The sequence below is a fragment of the Pteropus vampyrus genome, unplaced genomic scaffold, assembly GCF_000151845.1.
Source record: "Pteropus vampyrus isolate Shadow unplaced genomic scaffold, Pvam_2.0 Scaffold104, whole genome shotgun sequence".
Classification (NCBI taxonomy): domain Eukaryota; kingdom Metazoa; phylum Chordata; class Mammalia; order Chiroptera; family Pteropodidae; genus Pteropus; species Pteropus vampyrus.
Window position 1 is genome coordinate 3796383 of NW_011888885.1, and position 21648 is coordinate 3818030.

Below are 21648 nucleotides of genomic sequence, written 5' to 3' on the forward strand. Positions count from 1 at the left end.
CAGGTAAAGGCTTGTAATGTGCCTTACATCTGAAGGTAAGATGTGTCGAACAAATTGATGAATAAGAGTTTTGTTTATGCACTTGCTGTTTAGGCTAATCTTGTGTTCAAGTGAAATGCTCTTCCTTGATCAGAGCTTCTTGCAGGCCAGAGACTAGTTATGCAAATGTTTTAGTGTTACAAGCATGAGTGAGGATGGAAGTCCTTGAGTTAATTTTAATACCAAAAATGCTACAATAGTATCAAAGAAAATTGAGGAAAACGGATTCCTCATAGACTAGATTTTATTTACCAAAATTTTCATTTGTAACTTTTTCAACCTTAAATTTTTGCACTTAAAAAAAAAAAAGCATTATATTGTATCTTAAGAATTCCTGCCTATTCCTTCCTACTTATGTTAGTTGAAGAAATTCTGAATTCTGCGACAGATAAATCCCACTATCTCAGTGATACAATACCATAGAAGCTTACTTTCTGCTCACATTAATTGTCCAGTGTGTGTGTGTGTGTGTGTGTTTAGAGGCTTGGTTAGGGGGAAGGAATAAAAGGGAAGGAATCCTGTTTTTGTAGTGACTTTGGCTTCTCAAGGCTGATGGAGGCTCTGCTTGTCTTCAAGATATGGCTTTCAGTGTTATCCTGAGCGTCCGCATCAACAAATAAATTTTTTAAAAAAAGAACGTAGAGAGTGATCATGGGAGAGGTTTTCATGTGGACATCACTTCTGGTCAGTCACATGGCCACATCTCATTGCAAAAGAACTTGGGAATTGTAGGCTAGCCTTATGCCCAGAAGCAGAGGGAAAATGATTTGGTGAATAATTAGTATCTGCCATTTTAATAATATTCACGATTTTCTTTGTAATAGTTCCACATAGTTTATTCATTTAAAATGGCATGATTCATACTTATCTTTTTTCCTATTTTTGAGCATCTGTATTTCTAATTTTTGCCATTTGGGGCATGTGTTTTTATGACTATAGGTATTTATTTTTATTGAATTACTGTTTTTTAAAAATAATCCCAGTCTTGTGATTACTGGTAAAATGGTATGACGTTCTTTACGGTTTTACCATATTACATTCAGAAGTAATGTATAACCTCCAGAAATAAACCTGAATCCTTTGAGGAAGTAAACAAGTACATAGAATAGTGATTAAACTTTCAAAGATCTTTCAACAGTGGTCCACCTCAGAAACTATTAACAAAAACCAAATTGGTATGTAAGATGTGATTTTGCTTGTTAATAAGTCAGATCAGAGACGGGAAACCATGGTCAAGAGCAAGCAAATTACCTGTCCTAAGTCCAGAATTTTGAGACTTTTTAAGTATTGTTCCTAGAGCATATTTCTACAAATTATAGGGAAGAGCAAATAAGGTAGATGGCAGAAACAATCATTGGGATAGAAGTTAGAACATATTGAAGTTAGTGTAGGCTTTATCACTACTAGCTCTGTGATGTGGACGGGAAGCTATTTGACTGATCTGGGCCCCAGTTTCCTCTTTTTAAACAAAGATATTAGACTAGGTAATTTCTAGGCCTCTTTCCAACTTGGACATTTTATGGCGTTAAGAGAATTTTATAGAAAATTATCTGAGTTTGCTGTTGACAGTAAAGTTCTCCAGTTTTGGAAATGTCAAGACAGCAAGATGAGGTTATAGGAAGAACTTAGACTGTGAGTGAGCAGGAAAGTGGCAAATGGCTTTTGAAATCGGCAAGTGTAAGAGAAGGCATGATGAGAGAATAACTCAAACTCTTTGTGGAACGATTACCCCATGGCTCTCTGGTAAGACTCTGGGAGAGTCTGGAGCTCATCATGGACTGCTCCATAAAGCATTTACTGAAAACCTTGGGGCCTGTGTATTGGCGCCTTACAATTCAATCTCAACTCTGCTGTTACTTGTGCGACCTTGGGAAGTTATTTAAAATTTCTAATCCTTAGTGCTCTCTCTATACTAAGGTAAAAACATCTATCTTTGGAGTTAAGGGCGACCGAAGTTTAAAAACGCAGCATAGTGCTTGGCTCATAGAATGTACTTGATAAATGGTGGGTTTTGTATTGTTATGACTGACGCTAAAAGAACAAAAGACACGTGGGGCAAAATTAAGAAGGAATTTGGCAATACCTTGTAAAACATGGGGCTTAAATGAGCCAATTCATGTGAAAGTGTTCAGCACAATGCCTGCACATAACACATAATCAGTTGAGGTTGGTTGAATCTGATTCACTAGGGAAAGATAAGATGTCTGGGGAATATTTTAAAGGTAATAAGAAAGAAGATAATCATTTCTTTTTCATAAAGTGATCTTCAGAGGCAATTTACTGAGCCTGGCCCACATTTTTATTTAATAATTAAAAAAATTTGATGCCACATATTTTCATTTTACAGCTAGCATTTAGACTTATCAAGGCCTCTGATGTAGGCATATGATCTCATGTAACTCAGTAAATGCTTGGTCTTGATAATGATGGCAAACAAAATGCTGATTCATTGTTTTTCCTGCTTGATATGTTAGTAAATGTTGGCTTATTGGCCAGAGCAATAAAGAATGAGGTACTGTGATTCAATGAATTTATCATAAAAGATATAATATTTACATGTTCTAAAACTGTCACTTACTCATTTTTACTGGAATTCGGTTACTCTGTGTTCACTACTCTGTCTTGCCAGCTTCCCCAAGCACTGATTAACACACATGATAACCTTAACTATGTTTTTTCAACAAATTTGCAACATGAAATGATAGTTTTGATTTATGTTTCATATTCACTCGAGAGAATGATTTTTAAAATGATAATTAAATACTAGGCTATTCCTGGGATTGCTACATGGTTCCTTTTCAAATATATCTGATCTGAGCATTTCAGCAAAAGGCATAAAAGGAAAACCAACAAGAAATAGGACAGATGACAAATGCTGTGTGGATGTTAAGTAAAGACAAGCAAACTGTGACCTACGTGTGTTGGTCTCCAGGGAGCCAGCTTTGGAGCTTTTCTGATCGTTTGGGTTTTTGTGAGATTTCCCCCCACCCCCGCCACCCCAGTCACGCTGGTAGAGGCTGGATTACAACCGAGAATGCAGCGATTAATGGCCTGTTGTGACTAATCCACTAAACCCCTACTCCTATTACTCTTAAATTGATTGAATTTAGAGAAGCCAAAGATAGACCCACACCAGCTAGCCTGATATTAGATCCCAGTGAATTAATGAGACCTAATAGCTCTAAGTACATGTAACCAAGAATCACGGAACCTTCATAGAGCATAGTCACTTTTTACATTAGGGAATTCTTTTATTAGTTGCTTCTTAGATTAGATCCCAATGTGTTGTTTCATCATTTTTTTTAAGAAAACATTTTCACATGATTACATTGAAAAACTATAACACTAATATAACCTTATTTTAAGTAATTTAGAGAAAAGAGAAAAGGAAACAGATCACCTGTAATTACATAACCTGAATGCAAGTGTTGTTAACAGTTTGTTTCCCCCTAGATTTTTATATATAAACATTTTGTTTATTTGAAATTGAATTCCAGTATCCTGTTTGAGCAGAAAGTCATGTGAGATAAATAGATGGTTTGTGTGCATTCAAAAAAGGCCTACCTAAAATGTAGACAAAAACAATGTGAAAATAATTATGTATGTAGATGGATAGATATGACATTGATGAAAATCACAACCTTATGCTAATTTAGTGAGTTCAAATTAGATAAATTTGAACAGAATTGAAAGTTCTAAATCTTTAATTATGAATCTGTTGCTCTTGAAAAAAATAATTAGAAAGATAAAAGATGAGAAATATAATTATACTATTGGGGGTTTTTGAGTAGGAGAAACATTGGAAGAGACAATTTAGAAGTGAGGTTTTTAAAAAATGATTCATTTAACTATTAAAACACAGAAATACGTTTAAATGTACTGAGAAGCCATTTAGTAGAGTGATTAAAAGCTGAGACAGACAGATCTAGGTTTGAACTCACACTCTGCCTCTTCCAAGCTGGATGGCTTTGGGTAAGTTAACTTTTGAATCTCAGTTTTCTAACCTGTAAAATGGGGATAAAAATAACCACCTCAGATTTTTTTATGTGTTCAATGACATATGAAAGTAAAGCACTTAGTGTGTTATTATCAGGCAGATAATAACGCCTTCATAAATGCAACCCGTTAGTAACATCATATTCATAACGTGTAAGATGCAGCTAGCCACATCACATCGTCTTTGTAAAGGAAGAGGATTCTTTGAGTTGCCTCCTTTGTAGGGAGCATTGTACTAGAAGTTCAGAAACTTTCAAGACCTCTGACTACGAAAAGAGTTCACACCTTCAAAACTGATATTTAGAAGTCTTCTATGATACCCCATAAACACCTTCACAACTTTGCTCCAATTTACCTACTCACTATTCTGTGAGCACACCCTGCACATACTTACCTGTGTCTTTGTTTGCGTTATGTTTCTCCATCTGGTTTACACACACCTGAATCATACCCATCTCCCAAGTTCAGCCAGGAGGCTCCTTCTCTGCGAATGCTGTTGACATCAGTCCAGTGAGCAGGGGTCTCTTGGTTCCCTACACCTGCTTGTCTCTCACTGTCCCCAGTGCTGCTCATCACCCATCTTTCTGCCTCCATCAGATGGAAAACTCACTGGTCAGATTCATCTGGTCTCTCCTGTTCCCACTCCTAGCACAATATGATGATCGGTTGGGTTTTACTCCCTAATCTGTAATGATAATTTTAAGAAGCATTTGTTAATTTAAGTTATTGCCTCTTCCTCAATCCACCTAGTCCCTCTTAAAGATACTATAGCTCAAGATGGCTCAGCAGTTAACAGCCTGAGGGCCAACTTTGGCCTGCTGAAAATTTTCTCGGAACACAGCCATGCCCATTCATTTATGTCTATGGCTGCTTTTCCACCACAGAGTTGAGTAGTTGTAGAAGAAATTATATGCCTGAAATGCTGAAGTATTTACTCTCTGGCCCTTTATAGAAAAATTTTGCGACCTCTAATGCAAATGATTTAGATGCTTCCAACAAGGAGAATAATAAACTGGGTGCCTGGATAATCCATTTTCTTCAGTGAAAGATTGGTTAAATGTTAGATGAAATATTCAAAAAAAAAAATGTTTTAAGGCCTTGAGGCTCTAGGGACACCAGAATTGTCTTGACTTTTGTGGCTCTCTTGGTAGTTTTTACCACCCTAAGGAGGTTCCTTAAGCACCTACCACAGTCAGAAACCAAAAAAGAAATCTCAGTCTGTGCTGATTTGGATTTGTAAAGTTCCCTTTGCTGTCAGAGGAGCTTGGCATAGCTCTGGCCTTGCCCAGACAACATTCCGGGGCGGGGGGAGGGGGCGGTGGCAGGGAGATACTCTCCCCTGAGGGATGGTGTGTGCTGGGGATGGCAGCTTGGCAGAGAAGGAGCAAGCTTTCTGAGAGTAGTGTTCTGCTACCAGCTCTTTGAAAAAATAACCTCCTCTTTTGGGAATATGAAGGTCAGGCTACATTCAGAAATAAGAACGTCACCTGAAAAGACAAGCAATTTTAGGAATGACAGCCTGAAAAATCAAACCTTTCCCCCTGATGATTGAGACAGGCCGGATACATAACCCAAGCCATGATCAGTTTCTGCACTTGGATGGAGCGTTTCCTTCTAAGTAACAAGCTGCATGAGCTTTGCAGAGCTCTGGGAGATGGTTGCTGTCCTCTCTGGACAGATGGGGAAATTGAAGTCTAGAGGCAGTGGCTTAGCCTAGCCACAGAGGGTGTGGGTGCTGGCAGGGACCCCGCAAGACAAACAGGAGCTGGATTCATAGCCCTCTTAGACACAGCATTTGCACTGAGAAGCCCCAAAAGCAGATTTCACAATGCTGCTTGACGAAGTCCCTTCTGAACTCTAGAACGGGCCTTGGAAAACAGTAGCCCACCAACCAAATCCACCCTGCTGCCTATTTTTATGAGGCCGGGAGCTAAGAATGATTTTTACATTTTTAAATGTTTGGGGAAAAATCAAAAGAAGACTGTTTCATGACACATGAAAATTATATGAAACCAAATTTCGGTCCATCAGCGAAATGTTTCGGAAACACAGCCACACCAATTCATTTGTGTCTCATCTGTTGTCTATGGCTGCTTCCCATTACAAGAGCAGAGTTGAGTTGTCTTATGGCTGGCAAAGCCTAAAGTATTTACTCTCTGGCCCTTCACAGAATAAATGTTGCCAACCCCTGCTCGAGAGTACATGTAATATAATAATTAAAATCAACTTTATTGAAGTATATATAAAATGTACTCATTTAAAATCTACTGTTTGATGGGTTTGGAAAAAGGACACAGCCACATAACCACCACTATAGTCAAGATATAGAACAGTTCCATCATCTCCCCAATTTCCCTGTGCCCCTTCATAGTCATTTGCTCTCTGTTCTTTGAAGTCAGGCAACCAGGGTTCTGATATCTGTCAATAGTGGCAGCTTTTAATGTTTGTTTCCTAGCATTTTGGCTCACTAGAGATTGTGTTAAAGGAGGGTGATGGTGGGGGTGAAACATGATTTTATTCTTCCATTTGATAATTCCTAATTCATGTTAAACACCCACTCCAAACAGCCACTTAACTGTTTTAGTAGTTAACAGGCACTGTGCAGAGAACTCTCCCATCTATTATCGCATTTACTCATTTTACCCTATAAGGGAGTTCTTATCCATCTCCCATTTTATCGAGAGGAGACAGAGGCACCCGGGTTAGCTTGCTGAAGGCCGCACAGCTGATAAGATGTCACTTAAGATTTGAACTCTGATAGTATGTCTGAATCCAGAGATTGAGCTCAGCCACCACACCATACATTATTCAGTCTTCTCTGTAAGACTCTAGAGGTATAATATCAACATTTTATAGAAGAAGGAATCTCGGAGAGGTTAAATGACTGGTTTAAGTCACCCAACTAACTGCCAGAGTCGGGATTTGAACTCCTAACTGCAAGCAGAAGGCACAGAACAGAGCAACTGAAAAACATTATTTTGAAAAGTCACCATACCCTGTCTTACAAAGGGGTGAACTAAGAGCCATAGCTGCGTGAGCTGTAGATAATGCAGAGGTGAGAGTGGCAGTGAGTGAAAAGCGGTCTGAAGCCAGATATACTTTTGCTTTCCGAACTAATGGATATTCCAAGACTATTTAATTTAATATAAACAACTAATGGCGGTAAAGTGCTTTGAGAAACCCTGCGGGGAACTTGCATGCTGACCAGCATCAATAATCAGAGCATCTCTTCCTATCCCTTCACAAACAGCATTATATCTGCGTCGGTCTGTTTAGATTGAGAAGAGACAGAAAATCAAAGTCGCAGAGGAGAGCCACATAGGGTGTTCTCTTTCCAGCCTCTTCCTCACACCTGCTATTACAAAGGGTGATGTTGTTTACCAACCCCTAGTTTGAATGATTGCACTGCAGCTCTTCGGGGCTTTTTTTATGAAGCACTTGGCACCTAAAAGGCACCCAAAAATATTGTTTGTTGTTCCAGTTTTCCAGGAGCACTCCATCAGCCTCTCTGCAGGCTCTTCTTACAAGCCAGGACAGGAGGCTATGGCCATTAGAGTATTTAGTTGTACATAACAGAACCCTTTTAAGACTACTGTAAACAGAAAAGAAATTCATAAAGCATTGGAGTGCTCACCACATCTATGGGTGGGCCAAAGAATCAGAAGTGGAGGCCATGCTTACAAGAATATGCTCCGAGATGGTTTTAGAAAGGACCCCTGCTCCTGCTGCTTCCGGTCAGAGAGCCGGGTCCCATCATTGATGTGGACTGGTCACTCGATGCCACTGGTGTCCAGAAAGCTGGACAATTCTGCTAGCAACCTTATCAGAAATTGGATTCCACATCAGACTTACTTCCTTATGTTCTCTTCAGAACCGAAGTCTCAGGCATCTGAGATTGTCCAAACTCAGTCACCTGCCTATGCCCTATGAAAAGTAAAGTTCAGGATTCTACCTGGTGGAACTGAGCACAAAAGGAAGATAATAACTCCAAACAGAGTGGAATGGCTGAATTATGTCCCCTTCCCCCAAGCTGTCCACATCTTAATCTTGGGAACCTGTGAATATATTACCTTTCAGGGTAAATGGATTTTGCAGATGTGATTAAGTTAAGGATCTTGAGATAGAGAGATTATCCTGGGTTATCGAAGTGGGCCCAATGGCATTATAAGGGTCCTTATAAGAGGGAGAGAGGATGATCAGTCAGAAAAAGGAGATGTGACCACAGAAACTGAGGTCGGAGTGATGTGCTCTAAAGATGGAGTTAGGGGGACTGTGAACTAAGCAATGCCAAAGCTCTCTAGTGGCTGGAAAAGGCAAGGAAACAGATTCTCCTCTAGAGTCTCAAGAAGGAACACAGGCCCGCGGACACCTTGATCTTAGCCCCCTAAGACTCATGTCAGACTACTGAGCATCAGAACTATTAAGATATAAGATTTGTGTTGTTTAAAGCCAATAGTGTAATAATTTGTTACAGCAGCAGTAGGAAACTAATACACATGAGAAAAACATTCAGAATGTGATGGGAAACCAGAAAGCAATGACAAATGTCCAGCATAGCAGCATCAAAGAAAAGCTAGAACAGTTGTTCCTCGTATTCAATTCAGAGGGTTTCATCTCTCCACCCTTAAAGCACATTCTGATAGAGTCTGAAGCTAGGATGGGTGAACCAGCTGAGTAAATTGCATGTGATTATTCAGCTTGTTCACCTACTTTATTTATTCCATGATTTATTCAACAAATGTTCCACTCATTAAATAAATATTTACCGGAGTTAAGTGCCAAGCACTGTGAAAGATCTTATGGTTACAAAGGAAAATGAGAGAGTAAGACTTAGAGCTAACAGTCAAGAAATTCAGAAACAGTTTAGATTTAACTGATTTTCAGTTGTCTCTATATATCCAATCCCACCAAAAAGCCCCATTAGGGTGGTTTGGAAGAACTGGAGTAAGAATCTCCAGATGATTCCAGAAGAGGAACCCCAGCAATTTACATATAAAGGCACTATACCTGGAATATTTTTTGAAGTAAATGTCAATTGTAGCCAACGCTTATTGAATGCTTCCTCTGTGTTAGAGATAATGTTAAGTATTTCATATGCTTTATTTTCACATAGTTGTCATATGAAGATCTGGACAATTATTATCCCCATTTTATATGTGAGAAAACTGAGGCTTAGGAAATGTGGCCAAATTCATATTGCTAGGTAAACAGAGCTGAGACCTGAACGTCAGGCCATCCAACTCCTGGGTAGACACGTTTTGCTGCCCTGCCTGCTTGTGTGCCAAGCACTGGGTTAGGGGCTAGGGATTCCCACGTATGAGAGAAAAAAAACCCAGAGAAGTGAACCTCAAAATTTAGTAGATAAAATTAGCTATGGGAATGCAGACAGAGAATTACATAGCTTTCCAAGGTGACTGATTTTAAAGGGGGAAACCATCATTCGGATATATAATTTCTGGTCCATTTTGTTACAAACTATATTAGTTTACAGCTGAAGGAGAAGCAACCCCTACATTGCTTTCACTAACTTAGGTACAAAATACATTCTAGATTGTTTCAGTTTTAAAATCCATAAGGAAGACATATATAAATTATATTCTCTCCTTTCTCATCCTTTCATTCACCCATAGCTGTAAGCTAAGGTCAGTCAATGCTTCAGTATTGTTTATATTAATACCCCTTGTAGCATCTTTCCAGAAAGTGTAAGAGTTAGGGTGCAGCCCTCCAGCACCCTGTCCTAAGATAGGTGCCTCCCCTTTGCAATGGCTCATCAAGCATCCACAGAAAATGTTGAGGCTGGGCTAGACTGTGAGCAAGGACATGCAGATACCACTTATCACTCCCAGGTTGAGTAAGTAGGGTGTGTAAGATCTCTTGACCACTGAGCCAAGAGCTACGTCTTACCCAAATGGCACCCAAGTGTTCTGCTCGCTGGGTTATGGGAGCCGCTGTTTGCTGAGTTACCATTCAACAGTTCTGTTGACAGATGGTGTGACTTTCTCATTAAATCAGGATCCTCTCCATTCCTAGGGCCCCAGGCATATTGGAAAACAGACTTGGTGGTGTTTTCTAATGCTGAATTGTCTGCAACTCAAGAACGTGAAGATAAATATTCTACTTCATTGTGCATCCACTAACTTAGCTTTACTGGGTCTATTCCCTTCACTTTGACAGGGCACATTTAGAAAAGCGAAATGAAGTGCTTTTAGGCTCCCAACTTCTCCATCCATCACTCTTCTCTTGTGCTATACCAGCTTGGCCCTTTTCTCTGAGACTCGTGTTCACACAGTATTTTCTATCAGTTATATATGATATCTTGAATCAAAAAGAGACCTTTCTGGTCCAGAGTTCAGGGCTTATAACTCTGTTTTTGAAGCAATATTGTGCAAGGCTTATTTCTTTGGAGAACTTGTTAGAGAAAAAGACAACAGCCTATGCAAAGAGGCCGTCCAGTTATAAACCGGTGTGGCCCCAACACAGTTAATAAGTGTGATTAGAGAACAACCATGTTAACAAGTTGTGTGTTTATCCGAAGAGCAACAAGAAGCCATGAGAGAGTGTTAAGCTGGGGTGGGGTGAGGGGCAGAGGGGGTGGGGGGATGTTTACATGATCACATTTGAGTTTGAGTTTTAAGAAGACCTCTTTGGCTGCAGAGTGGAGAATTGACTGGGAGTGAAGTGGAGTGAGTGAGTCAGGTAGCCTTGAGAGGGGGCACTCAGGAGACTTCTGGTGGCATATTGAGTTAGAGATGCGGGTAACCTGATGAAAATTGTGGTGGATATGGAGAGCAGCAGAGAGACTCAGGAGCTTCTAGGATATGGATCAGTGGAGTTTAGTGCATTGTGTGTGGTGGAAATGAGGAAGAATGCTGGATCAGAAGGAGAACCAAGTTTCTGGCTCATGAACTGGGTGGATGGCAGTGGCATTCATGGCTCGAGGCATTCATGGCAGTGGAAAAGTGGAACTATAATGCATAGGATGCATTCTACATTGAGTCATGGAGATTGCAAGATACCTTGGAAGGTAGAGGGAGATGTAGAGTTGGAGAGGGGGAGAAAAGGAAATACTAATGAAAGAAGGATAAGGCAGCCTCCTCTACCAGAGAGTCCACCAGGGCATAAGACCAAACAAACCTATTATTACTATATCTAACTAGTACGGGCAGCATCACTATTACTGTTGATTGCTTCACGTTCATCTAAACCCTAACTAGCTTTCAATTCTTACAAAAACCACGTTGTTAGGTATCATTCATCACCCTATATAGTTGAACAGCTGAGGCTCAGATGTCAAGTAATTTAGCTGGAGTTGGAAAGCAAATGGCTGAGCGATGTTTCGAACCCAAGTTTGTCTGGCTCTAAAGAATGTACTCATAAGTCCTAGGGAAAATCGTCACCCCAAGGGACAAACAAATAGATGCAGGGTTAAAATGATATAAGTTAAGAATTAAGTGCTGAGATAGTCTATAGGAGGTCATTTTAGGAATATTTCTCGGAGAAGTTGAGGTCTGCTGGTTTCAGATGAGGCTATCTACACCACATCTCTGCGTGCGAGCACATTAGTTTGAAGCAGGGAGCAAATAAATGAGATTAATAACATGCACGGCGAAAAGGGCATTGGAGGTAACTTTTTGAAATACCATTCTGCTTTATAACCTTTGATTATGCTACTTTGCCAGTGAGACAAATACCTGGCTTGGCCCATGTGACTCTCATGGACAGGCTGAGATGCTTTTAAAGACTCACCTCCCGCCTCCCCTCTGTGCTCCAGCCACAGAGGATCTTCCTTTCCTCCCTTCTCCAATCTCTCCCTTCCTTCCTCCTTTCATTCTTTTTTTCTTGCTTCTGTATTTCCTTCCTTCCCTTTTTTCTTTATTCATTCTTTTTTTTTTTTCACTTATTTATTCAGTGATCATAAATCGAGCTCCTATTATGTGCCAGGAACTATACTAAGTCTTGAGGATCTGGGGACATAAAGATGAATGTCCTCAAGGAGATCGTGGTGATCACAATACACCAGGTTTGTAATTCGTTGCATTATACTTGAAATACACTTATTACAAATGTTGGATTGTGTGAAAACAGAGACCAGAAGAGGGTGTGGCTTTGTCTAAAGGTGGTGGACTTTGAACTCGAGTTATGAACAAGTAGAAATTTGTCAGTTATGTTGAGGAATAAGGCTTTTCTAGCAGAGTTCATAACATGTGCCTAAAAAAGGAGCCGGTAATTGGAGAATGGAAAACAGTGTTCTGCAGATGTCAGCCTGAACCATTTCTGAGATGTGACCATTATTTTCTCTCTTGTTTCCACTGTTTGTGTTTCTTTTCCAAAATCCTGAGGCCTCTTCTTCCACTGTCTTCTCTTCTGCTTCCTTTCACTCCTCTGCTGACTCTCTGGATGAAACTCTTCATTGCGGATCTCTGATTATTTCTCCCCAGCTTTGCTAACCACTTTAAAAAATAGATATTTAAAAGCGTTCTGTGGGTCTCCCACTACATTATGGCCCTCATGCTGTGTGAATTGAAGCTCCCTGCCCAGAGGACGTGTGCCCCACTGCTGGGGTCCTAGAGGCTGGGAAGCTTGAGTGGAGATGTGCACCACGGGCTGTTCCAGCTGACAGCTTGGCGTCCACTCCCTGGGGTCAGCCACCTGCCGAGTGCCTGCCTTCAGCAAAGGGCACAGCACCAGATTGCTTGCTCACCAACAGGGTGAGCTTGGACAGGGCAGTGAGGCAGCCCCCAGCGACATGGATCAGATCCAGCCTGACTCTCAGCTTTTTTTTTTTTTTTAACCTATGTCACATAATCCTTACCTGCATGCTCAGACTGCCAGTGGTTCTCAGGGCTATGCCTGAGCCGAAGGAAGGCTGACTTAGTCTGCCCCACCTCATGTGTTGATCTCTGCTCCCAGGTACTCTTGCTGCTGTTTGCTCTGGCCCCATGCCTCAGCTGAGCCATGAGAGTTCACCTACATCTGGGACCAAATCCGCAGTCTATGGCGTGGTCCTGAATTGGGGCCCAGTGCCTTCATTTCTACAGATATTACACAGGAACCTTGATCTCTAGGCTTAGGGCCCAACACCTTCCCTAAATTTGGTTCTACCATCTATTGTCTGAGCTGACTGGAACCCACTGGGCTCAGGTTGCCAGAGTCCCAGTAAAAAATGCCGAATTCTGAATATCCACTGTGCCTTCATTTCCCATTGCTGCACCCCATATGTAAATCAGAAGCCCAGATAGCAGATATTATTCTTTATTCTAATTATCATGAATAATATAGCAGTTAATATGCAGCCACTCTGCCTCTTACTGTGCTAAGCTTTGAGAAGAATTAACTCACATAGATTTAAATGGTTCTATGAGCAAGGCATTCCATGTTACTGGGATTCCAGCTCAGGCAGCCTTGCTCCAAAGCCCATTTTCTTAACCACAATGTACTTTACTATCTACCTCTGTTGGAGCATGTCCTCTTTTTGTCATGCTCGGTGCTTTTCCAGCCAAACCAACTTTCAATAGCATCTTCCTCTGGGTCTGCCTCTCCATTGCTCCCATAGCTCTTCTGGGCAAATCTTGTTCCAGTCTGATCTCTTCCTCTGTAATTGGACAATGGCCAATTAAGTAATTGGACTATGTGCAGTTGAGTCTCAAAATGATCGTAGAGTGGATTTAAGAATTCTGAAAGGGCCATTAGTGTCAAATTGTATACCAAGAAGCCAATGAATATTTATTGTGTAATATTTCTGTGCTCAGCTGTTTTCAGCACTATAAAGGGATTGCATGGAAGAAGAGGCCTCAATGGTTATGCCATGGACTCTAGAACCAGACTGCCCAGACTCGAATACTTGCTTCACCACATAGTATCCATGTGATCTTGAGCAAGTTACCTATTCTGTCTATGCCTCAGTATTTTCTTCTGCAAAATGGGGATAATAACAGTACCTTCCTTATAGGGTTCTTATAAAGATTGAGTGAATTCGTTTGTGTAAAGCATTTCTGCAAAAAGTAAGTATTAAGTAATAATTTCATTTGTGTAAAGCGTTTCTGCAAAAAGTAAGTATTAAGTAATGATGATGTTGATGATAGTGATTAAGGAGAATATAGCAGTATGCTTCCTATTTCAGGAAGTTTTTTTTTGTCTAATAAGACAGACTTTTAATCACATAAAACAAAATGAGACCATATGTAATTAAATATTAGTTTGAGTAACGAATATCAGAAATTTAATAAAGTTCTCGATAATTATTGTGGAAAAATGGGAAAGACAGTGTGGAAGAGGGACTTGATTATGGCTTTTGGAATGGGTACGCTGGTGAGAGGCAGAAGGGAAAGTGATGGTTCGATTTCCTTGACATGGGGCCTACTTCCTTCAGTGGACCACTGATGGTCCTTGTTACAGTTTTTTGTTTTGTTTTTTACTTGTTAGCCAGATTTCCATCCATATAAACAAAACCTAGGATTCTAGGTCTAAGCTGAAATTTGGAGGGGCTTGCATTAGTCACAGAAGTAGAGTGTGATTCTCCTTTGGGTAGCAGAGCATGGAATGGAAGGTGATTCAAGAAAGAGTGTCCAGAGGTGGAGCCAGCCTGGAAGCTGGACAGTCAAATCAAGCTTCCACCCAGCACCTGAGATGGAAGGCAAAATAAAGGTATGACCCAAAAGATTGGAAGCTGGTAATAAATGTTAGAACAAGAGGGCTTGGAATGAAAGATTGAAAACAGAGCATAGAGATGGGGAGTAGCAAACTGTGAATGGCTTCAGTTGATAAATTAAGTCAAATAAACTCTAATTAAGGCATCAGATCCTACATCAGTACAGTCCTAGGAGAATGGGCCATAAGGCAAATGGTTCTTAATGACAGAGAAGGGGTTAGGAGAGATCCACATCCAGAGATCCAAAGTGGGAATAAGCCCAGGGCAGATGCCACAGTAAGTGAGCCATGGAGGCCACCGTCAGATTCAGCTTGGGGGACACTCAGTGATCTTGGATTGTATGAGAAGACATTTTACGAGGTTGAGTGATGAGTATGTCTTTCAAAATATATTCAAGTTTCTACTGTGTTGGAGGTACTGTACTTTTTGAAACAGTGGCAGAGACAGAGGTGACTGGGCCATACATCTTTCAGTTGAGAAGCTAACAGTCTAGAAGATAAAATAAATCCTAGTCACAAATAACTAACACAAGGTAGAAAGCAGCACCTGGTATAAAGAAGCAGAGATAAAGAGCCTTAGGAGGGCAGAGGAGGGAGCGATTGCTTGCAGTGTAGCCTGGTGGCTCACAGCCCCAGAGCCGGCACTGGAATCACCTAGCCTGGGCTTACCTTTCTGCTCCAACCACTTGATAGATGTTGTGACCCTGGGTAGTTACAGGTAACCTGTTTGACTATATCGTCATTTGTAAAACGCGGATCAAAAAAGTACCTATCTAATAGCTATTTCTAGGATTAACTGCGACCATGCATGCAAAGTGTGTGTCACTTAATAAATGATAGTGGCTATTAATTCCAATGGATTGTTTCATTAGGGTCATATCCAAGGGAAATACAGGTCCAAAGGATATCTGATATCAGAGATCTTGGGTCAGCTGGAAATGGAATAAAAGGGCAAAGTAGCATAAAGGAGGAATTAACTTCAGTGTAATAGAAAAGGGAGAATTATTGCCAGGCTGAGCTCGTTCCACACTTTCAGGATTTACCTGCTGAATGGACGTATGTACGCAACTCCCAGGGAGCAAGAAGGCACCTGCTTCTCCCTCCCCATCCACCTCCTCCCTAAATAGCCCAGAGATGCCTCCTGACAGGAGTGGATCCCGTTGGTGAACATGTAAACTGGTATTCCATTATTGGGCATGAGTCTGCAGTGTCTATTAAAATTTAAATGAGGAAAAATGTGCACGTTCCTGAAGCTACAATTATACCTCTTGATATGTACTCTGGAGATATATGCATACAGGAGCACTAGGAAGCATATCCAAAATACTCAGTTTGTCATGGTTTGAACATAAAGGCATTGGAAATGACCCAAATATCCATCCACAGGAATGAGATAAACTATGATAAACTATAAATTGTGGTGGATCCACATCATACAATACTACTATGCAAATGTGGCAAAGTATGAGGTAGAGTGCTTTGTCCCTCTGTGGCATGGTCTCTAGAATATACGTTAAGAAAAACTTGCTGGACAGTATGCATACTGTGCTATTTATATAAAAATGCGCAGATATGTTTGTAATTACATATCAAAAAGTCGATAAAGATACACACTAAACTGATTATCTCATGGTTGGAGTGAAGTTTCGATGGGGGAGGTATGAGGAGCAACTTGAGCCTTAACAGAATTAAGAGCCTTAATTCTGACGGAATTACTCTGAGCATGTGTCAAAACAAATAAATAGGTACATATGTAAAATAAAGAAGCCTGAGTGTTCACTGCCATTTGCTATATCTTTATGTCACTCCTAGGCACCTTTCAAAATAGTGAATATTAAGCCTTTCTTTAGCAGATACAATACAGAAAAGTCATAGCTTAGTTTATTTCATGTACTAACCCTTTTAAAGCTAGTTTTTAAAACTATGTTGTCATTTTTTTAAAATTTTGCAAACAGTTGCAAAATTAAATTTAGTTTCTAAATTTCATAGAGAATGATTTAATGTTCTCCCACACATAGCTGGCATGCACATATGTCCTAAATAAAAATGAGCTACACAGAAATATAAATAACATTTATGTGAGATGGACAGTCCTCTTTAACTTGTTTTTCCAAATGGGCATGAATATAGCCATTTAAAATTTACATTTAGACAAGAAAATTACCATTATCACAATAGTATAAGAAAAAATAATAATCCTAGAAGTTGATGCTTTCAAGTGCACAGCAGTAAACTCACAACTTTTCTAACTTTACAGATATGTTAACCAAACATTTGGATGCAGACTGAAGCTGTCAGCCAGATATTTATTCATTTTCAGATGTCTAAATGACTGATGGAATTGTTTAAATTCACATATTGGCTCTTGGAGAGGATAAATAGAGACCACATTACATCAAAGTTAAAATAATAGTAATAGCAGATAGTTGCTATGTTCTGAAATGCATTCATATCCCTGCATACTTGAACCACATAGAAACCCTGCTAGTTATTTAAGTCAGACATTATTAACACGATTTTACAAACTATGACATTGAGTTTTAGAGAGATTCAATAGATTTGTCCAGGATAACATGGGCACTATCAGAGCTGCTACTTTTCCTCATAGCCCTTATCACTAATATATATTACATTGTATGTTTATGTTTTCAGTTCTGATTTGACTCCTTCACTAGAATGCAAATTTTATGAGGGCATGGGCTTTGCCTGTTCTCGTCATTGCCTAGAATAGTACTTAATATATAGATAGGAAGTGCTCCATAAATAGCTATTGATTGAATGAATAAATGAATGAATGAATAGGATCCGAGACTGAGTTAGCAACTAGTTCAGCATTCTTTCTACCACAGTAATCACCCCAAACCTTATAAAGTGGTGATTGCCAAGATGGGAGGGGATCTCCCACAAGGAAAATCAAGGAGAATCTGATCATGGCTTCTCTTCACAGGGAATGTATCAAAGAAGAAAAAAATCAAGGGTGACATTGGGAGTCAGTTACGAAGTAGTTATCATGGTGAGGCGGTACCATGACACAAGGAAGAGTGTCGCCAACCTTGACTCAAGGTGGCTTCCTGGAGAAACTGACATCTCAGCTGAGACCGCGTGGAGGACCAAGTAGGAATTTTCCCAGCAAAGGGAATGAGGGAAGCTGAAGGAACTGCAGGCACAAAGGCTTAGAGAGAACTAGTGGTGTGGACGTGAAAACTGAAGGTTGTTCAATATGGAGAGAGAATAGCGTGAGAGGCCATGATGAGTGCTGGGACGGAGAAAACTGAGGATGCGAGAGCCAGATCATAAGGAGCCTTGCCAAGCTGTATAGAATGATCTGGACTTTATCCTGAGAGCTATGGGATGCTACTGAACACAGTGTTATGGGGATAGAGGAGAGCAATCTTCACTCAGAAAATTTTGTAAGTCTTATGCAGGCTCTAGAAGGATGAATAGGAGTTTACCAGGTGAATGGGGTGGGGGGGGCATTGCAGAAGAACCCACATATGGAAAGGCTTGGAAGAATGAAGGCAGAGGGGGAGGGATCCTACAAAGTCGGCATGGCTGGGGCACTGTGTGAATAATGGGAGAAAAAGCTGGAAAATTAGACAAGCTAAATTATGAGAATCTTGTATATTATGTTAAAGAATTACTGTTTTATTCCATAGGCACAGAAAGATGGGGTGCTCCAGTATCTTTAGAACATTTTTATGTGACTTGTTACATCACTTCCTATGTCAGGCTTAAATCAACTACGTGCCCTATACCAGGCTGAGGTCCTTGGTAATATCCTGTACTCATATGAAGACGGTGATAAAGTGCTTGCTTTGGGGAAAGGAGACCTGATTCTGAATCCTGAATCTATCACTTACTGGGAGCTGGGGTCAACACACTGAACTTCTCCGCCCCTCAGTTTTCCCATTCATAAAATGGGACCAATGATGGCAACTCTCGCTTTGCCAACTTCATGGGATTATTGTGAGGACTGGCTTAAGAAATGTGTAAGAAACTGTCCATGCCGGACTAAATCGTGTGTGTGGCAGGGGGTGGGGCGAAGGAGAGGAGGGTAAATGCAGAACGAGAGAAGTAAGCTCGAGTGGTGGAGAGCCAGGAAGTACAGGAAGGAGCCCCAGAGTCAAAATGAAAAAAATAAGAGAATGTGATCAGGGTCAGATACCAGCTCGAACAAGAGAATGGAGAGGCCAAGGGGACACATGCAAGACAGAAATCTGTGGGCCAGAACATTGGTTTGTTAGCCAACAGGTGAAAATGAATGGAGGTGCTTAATAACATCTCTTAATGATTGTTCTTGACGAGATGCCTTTTTTTAAAAAAGAACCTGTGGCTCTGCTCTCCTGGAAGGCTTGTATAAATCCTAAAGGCACGTTTTTCATGTCCTGATGCCTTTTGAAATGTATTCATGTGTTAAAACAATGGTGATGAGATGAGGAACTCATTCATTCATTTATTCAATAAACATTTATTGATTCTGCCCTAGGAGGGCTCTCTGCACATAGGTGGTTCCTATAACTCAGAGAGCTTATATTCTATATATTTATATTCAGATAACCTTGAAAAGCATCTTGAAATGTCCTTTTCTTAATGAAATATATCAAGCTTCAGTCAACAGCCTTTGGCCTCTTGGCCTGCTTACCGTATATTCATGAGGCTCTATTCATAAACGTTTGCTCAGAAATTCCTATTTCTACCAGTTCTCCTTCGATCTTCCCCCATAGCTGATTTGTTTTCAACATAACCATGGTTCCACCTTGGAGTCTTCCAGCCCCAACAAGACAAGGAACTTGGTAATGAGATCTGGATTCTTCTTTAAGTTTTAAGTGAGAACAGCACGTAATTTTTCTAAATCATCTGTAATCCTGTTACTAGCATACCAAACAATTTTTCTTTTTACATATTTCTTAATTTTCTATAAACCTAGGTGAAAATATGGTATACCTACTGTTTATCATGTCACTTTTCTTAATATTTCATCATAATCATTTTTTGAGAACTTCTCAAATTTCAAAATATTTGACAAAAAGCTTGACGCCCTCAATGAAGCCGTATAGGCTAATTTGAAGTTCAAATATCTCTGCCTCTGGTCACAATTGTGTCACCTCAGCCTGGCAATCACAGGTTATCCCCTATTGATTAGGATTGGCAGATATAGATATCTTGGCCTATTAAAATGGAAGACAGAATGTATTAATAAATATATTAAATGGTTAGCATAAAACATTTTTCCAAACGCAGGGTCTAGTTAGAGGTGGAGAGAAATAATGTCTTTGATGGTGCAAACATTTGGAATTATTGATTAAAAAGGACTTTGTTTTTCAAAACAAGACCCATCATGAAACAAATGGAGACATTAATATTAGATTCGGAGCTTCCTAATAACAATCTCTCTTGAATAAAAGCCATGGCATTTGAACTCAATGGGGATATTTAACCTGTTTAATAATGCTTAACTAAAAACTGGCTTCTATTCCACTGTACTATTTCTGGGACTTCTAATAAAAAAGTTGAGTGGGTAGCAGTATTCTGAAAGGCTATGTCAGAAGCCGGTACCCTTGCTCTTTCTAGTGGTATAAGGATGCTCAATAATTTGGAGATGGACAAGGAGGGAGGGTGACATAAAAGAAGACTTTACCTCTGGTGCACCCTTTAAGGGAGAACCAAAAACCAAAAACCAAAACTCAGAAGTCGAGATAAGTAGTATTTTAATGAAATATTCTTAGGAAATCATAGTGTGAAAACCCACGATGCACAAAATATCCAAAGTTTTAATAAAGATAGGATCAGCATTAGATCAGCATTTTTTCCCTTTGGCGTAACTAAGGTCCAAAAAGGCCCAACAAAAAAACCGTGAAATTCCTTCCCGATTGGTCAAGAAGGTTTTGTTTTTCTTTTGCATTGACTTTAATTTGTTAAAATAGTGCATTAAAATATTAATGACCTTAGTTTCTGAATTTGAGGGCACACCTTAAATTTTGCCTCCCTCCCACAACCCTAGTCCAGCATCTGTGGGTTCTTTATGTAAATTTGACTTTGCTCATTTGTATGTTTTTTGTTTGTTTGTTTGTTTGTTTTAACTCTTTTCCCTTTCCAATCTCTGTTAATATCTATTTGACTAGTTTGACTGAGGTGTGCGTGAAGGGATATTTGCTACAGAATAAAATACATTAAGATGTATACCTGTGGAAGAGATTTTGGTTTGCCAGTCTCAGTGCTAGGATGATACTTGTTATATTCTGAGAAATGCACCAGACGTGGGGGAGGAATGAGTAGGTAAGGCTGCTAATGACTAGCTTCTTGCCTACAGGTTCCTAGAGGTGGTTAGATGGGAGAGCAGCACAGGTATGTACAGGGGCAAGCGTGTTGTTTGGGAGATAGATGGGCCTTTATGTAACAAAACTCATGCTGTGTGTTCTGAGTGGCAAATTGTGATAGACCTGGTGCCTTCTTCACAGTTTCTGGGAATTAATATCTGGCATTTTATTTTGCCTTGATGTTGTATGTGTGTATGTGTGCATGTAAGACAGACAAAAAGGCCTTTAATTTTTCCCCCCTTTTATGTAATTGCTAGAGGATGTTTATAGAGAGGCTGCAATTCTCTCTCCTTTTCCATGATCGTCTCTTTCTAGTGAAAATTGTGGAATGGGTTCATGGCTCTACACACCTAAGCTTTGTAGAGTGATTTATAGAACAGCCATTCGGTAGCTTTGTTCTGCATACATACTTTGCATTGGGCTTTAGTTTGTGTTCTAAGCAGCAGTCATATTGTTGGGGGCAGAATACCATATCACTTATATCTTCTCCCTATTTTAATGCTAATGAACAGTGTTACCAAAAGTAGCAGAATCTAGAGGAGCTCTGATGCCTTCTTTGTCTTCTCATTTTGTTAAATCAGCTGACCAAGAGGTGATTTAGAGAAGGCAAATCCTTTGAGAATGCTGGAGAGAAACTCTCACTGCGTTT

At 40.0% G+C, this 21648-nt stretch overlaps 1 protein-coding gene across 1 annotated transcript in view; it reads left to right on the top strand.

The window, feature by feature from the left end:
- The first annotated feature begins 12013 nt into the window (after positions 1-12013).
- Positions 12014-21648, top strand: part of CA10 (carbonic anhydrase 10) — a 452828-nt gene continuing 443193 nt past the window's right edge. The window contains 1 exon segment of the mRNA XM_023533503.1: positions 12014-12055. Within this exon segment, the coding sequence (XP_023389271.1) occupies positions 12014-12055 (42 nt within the window).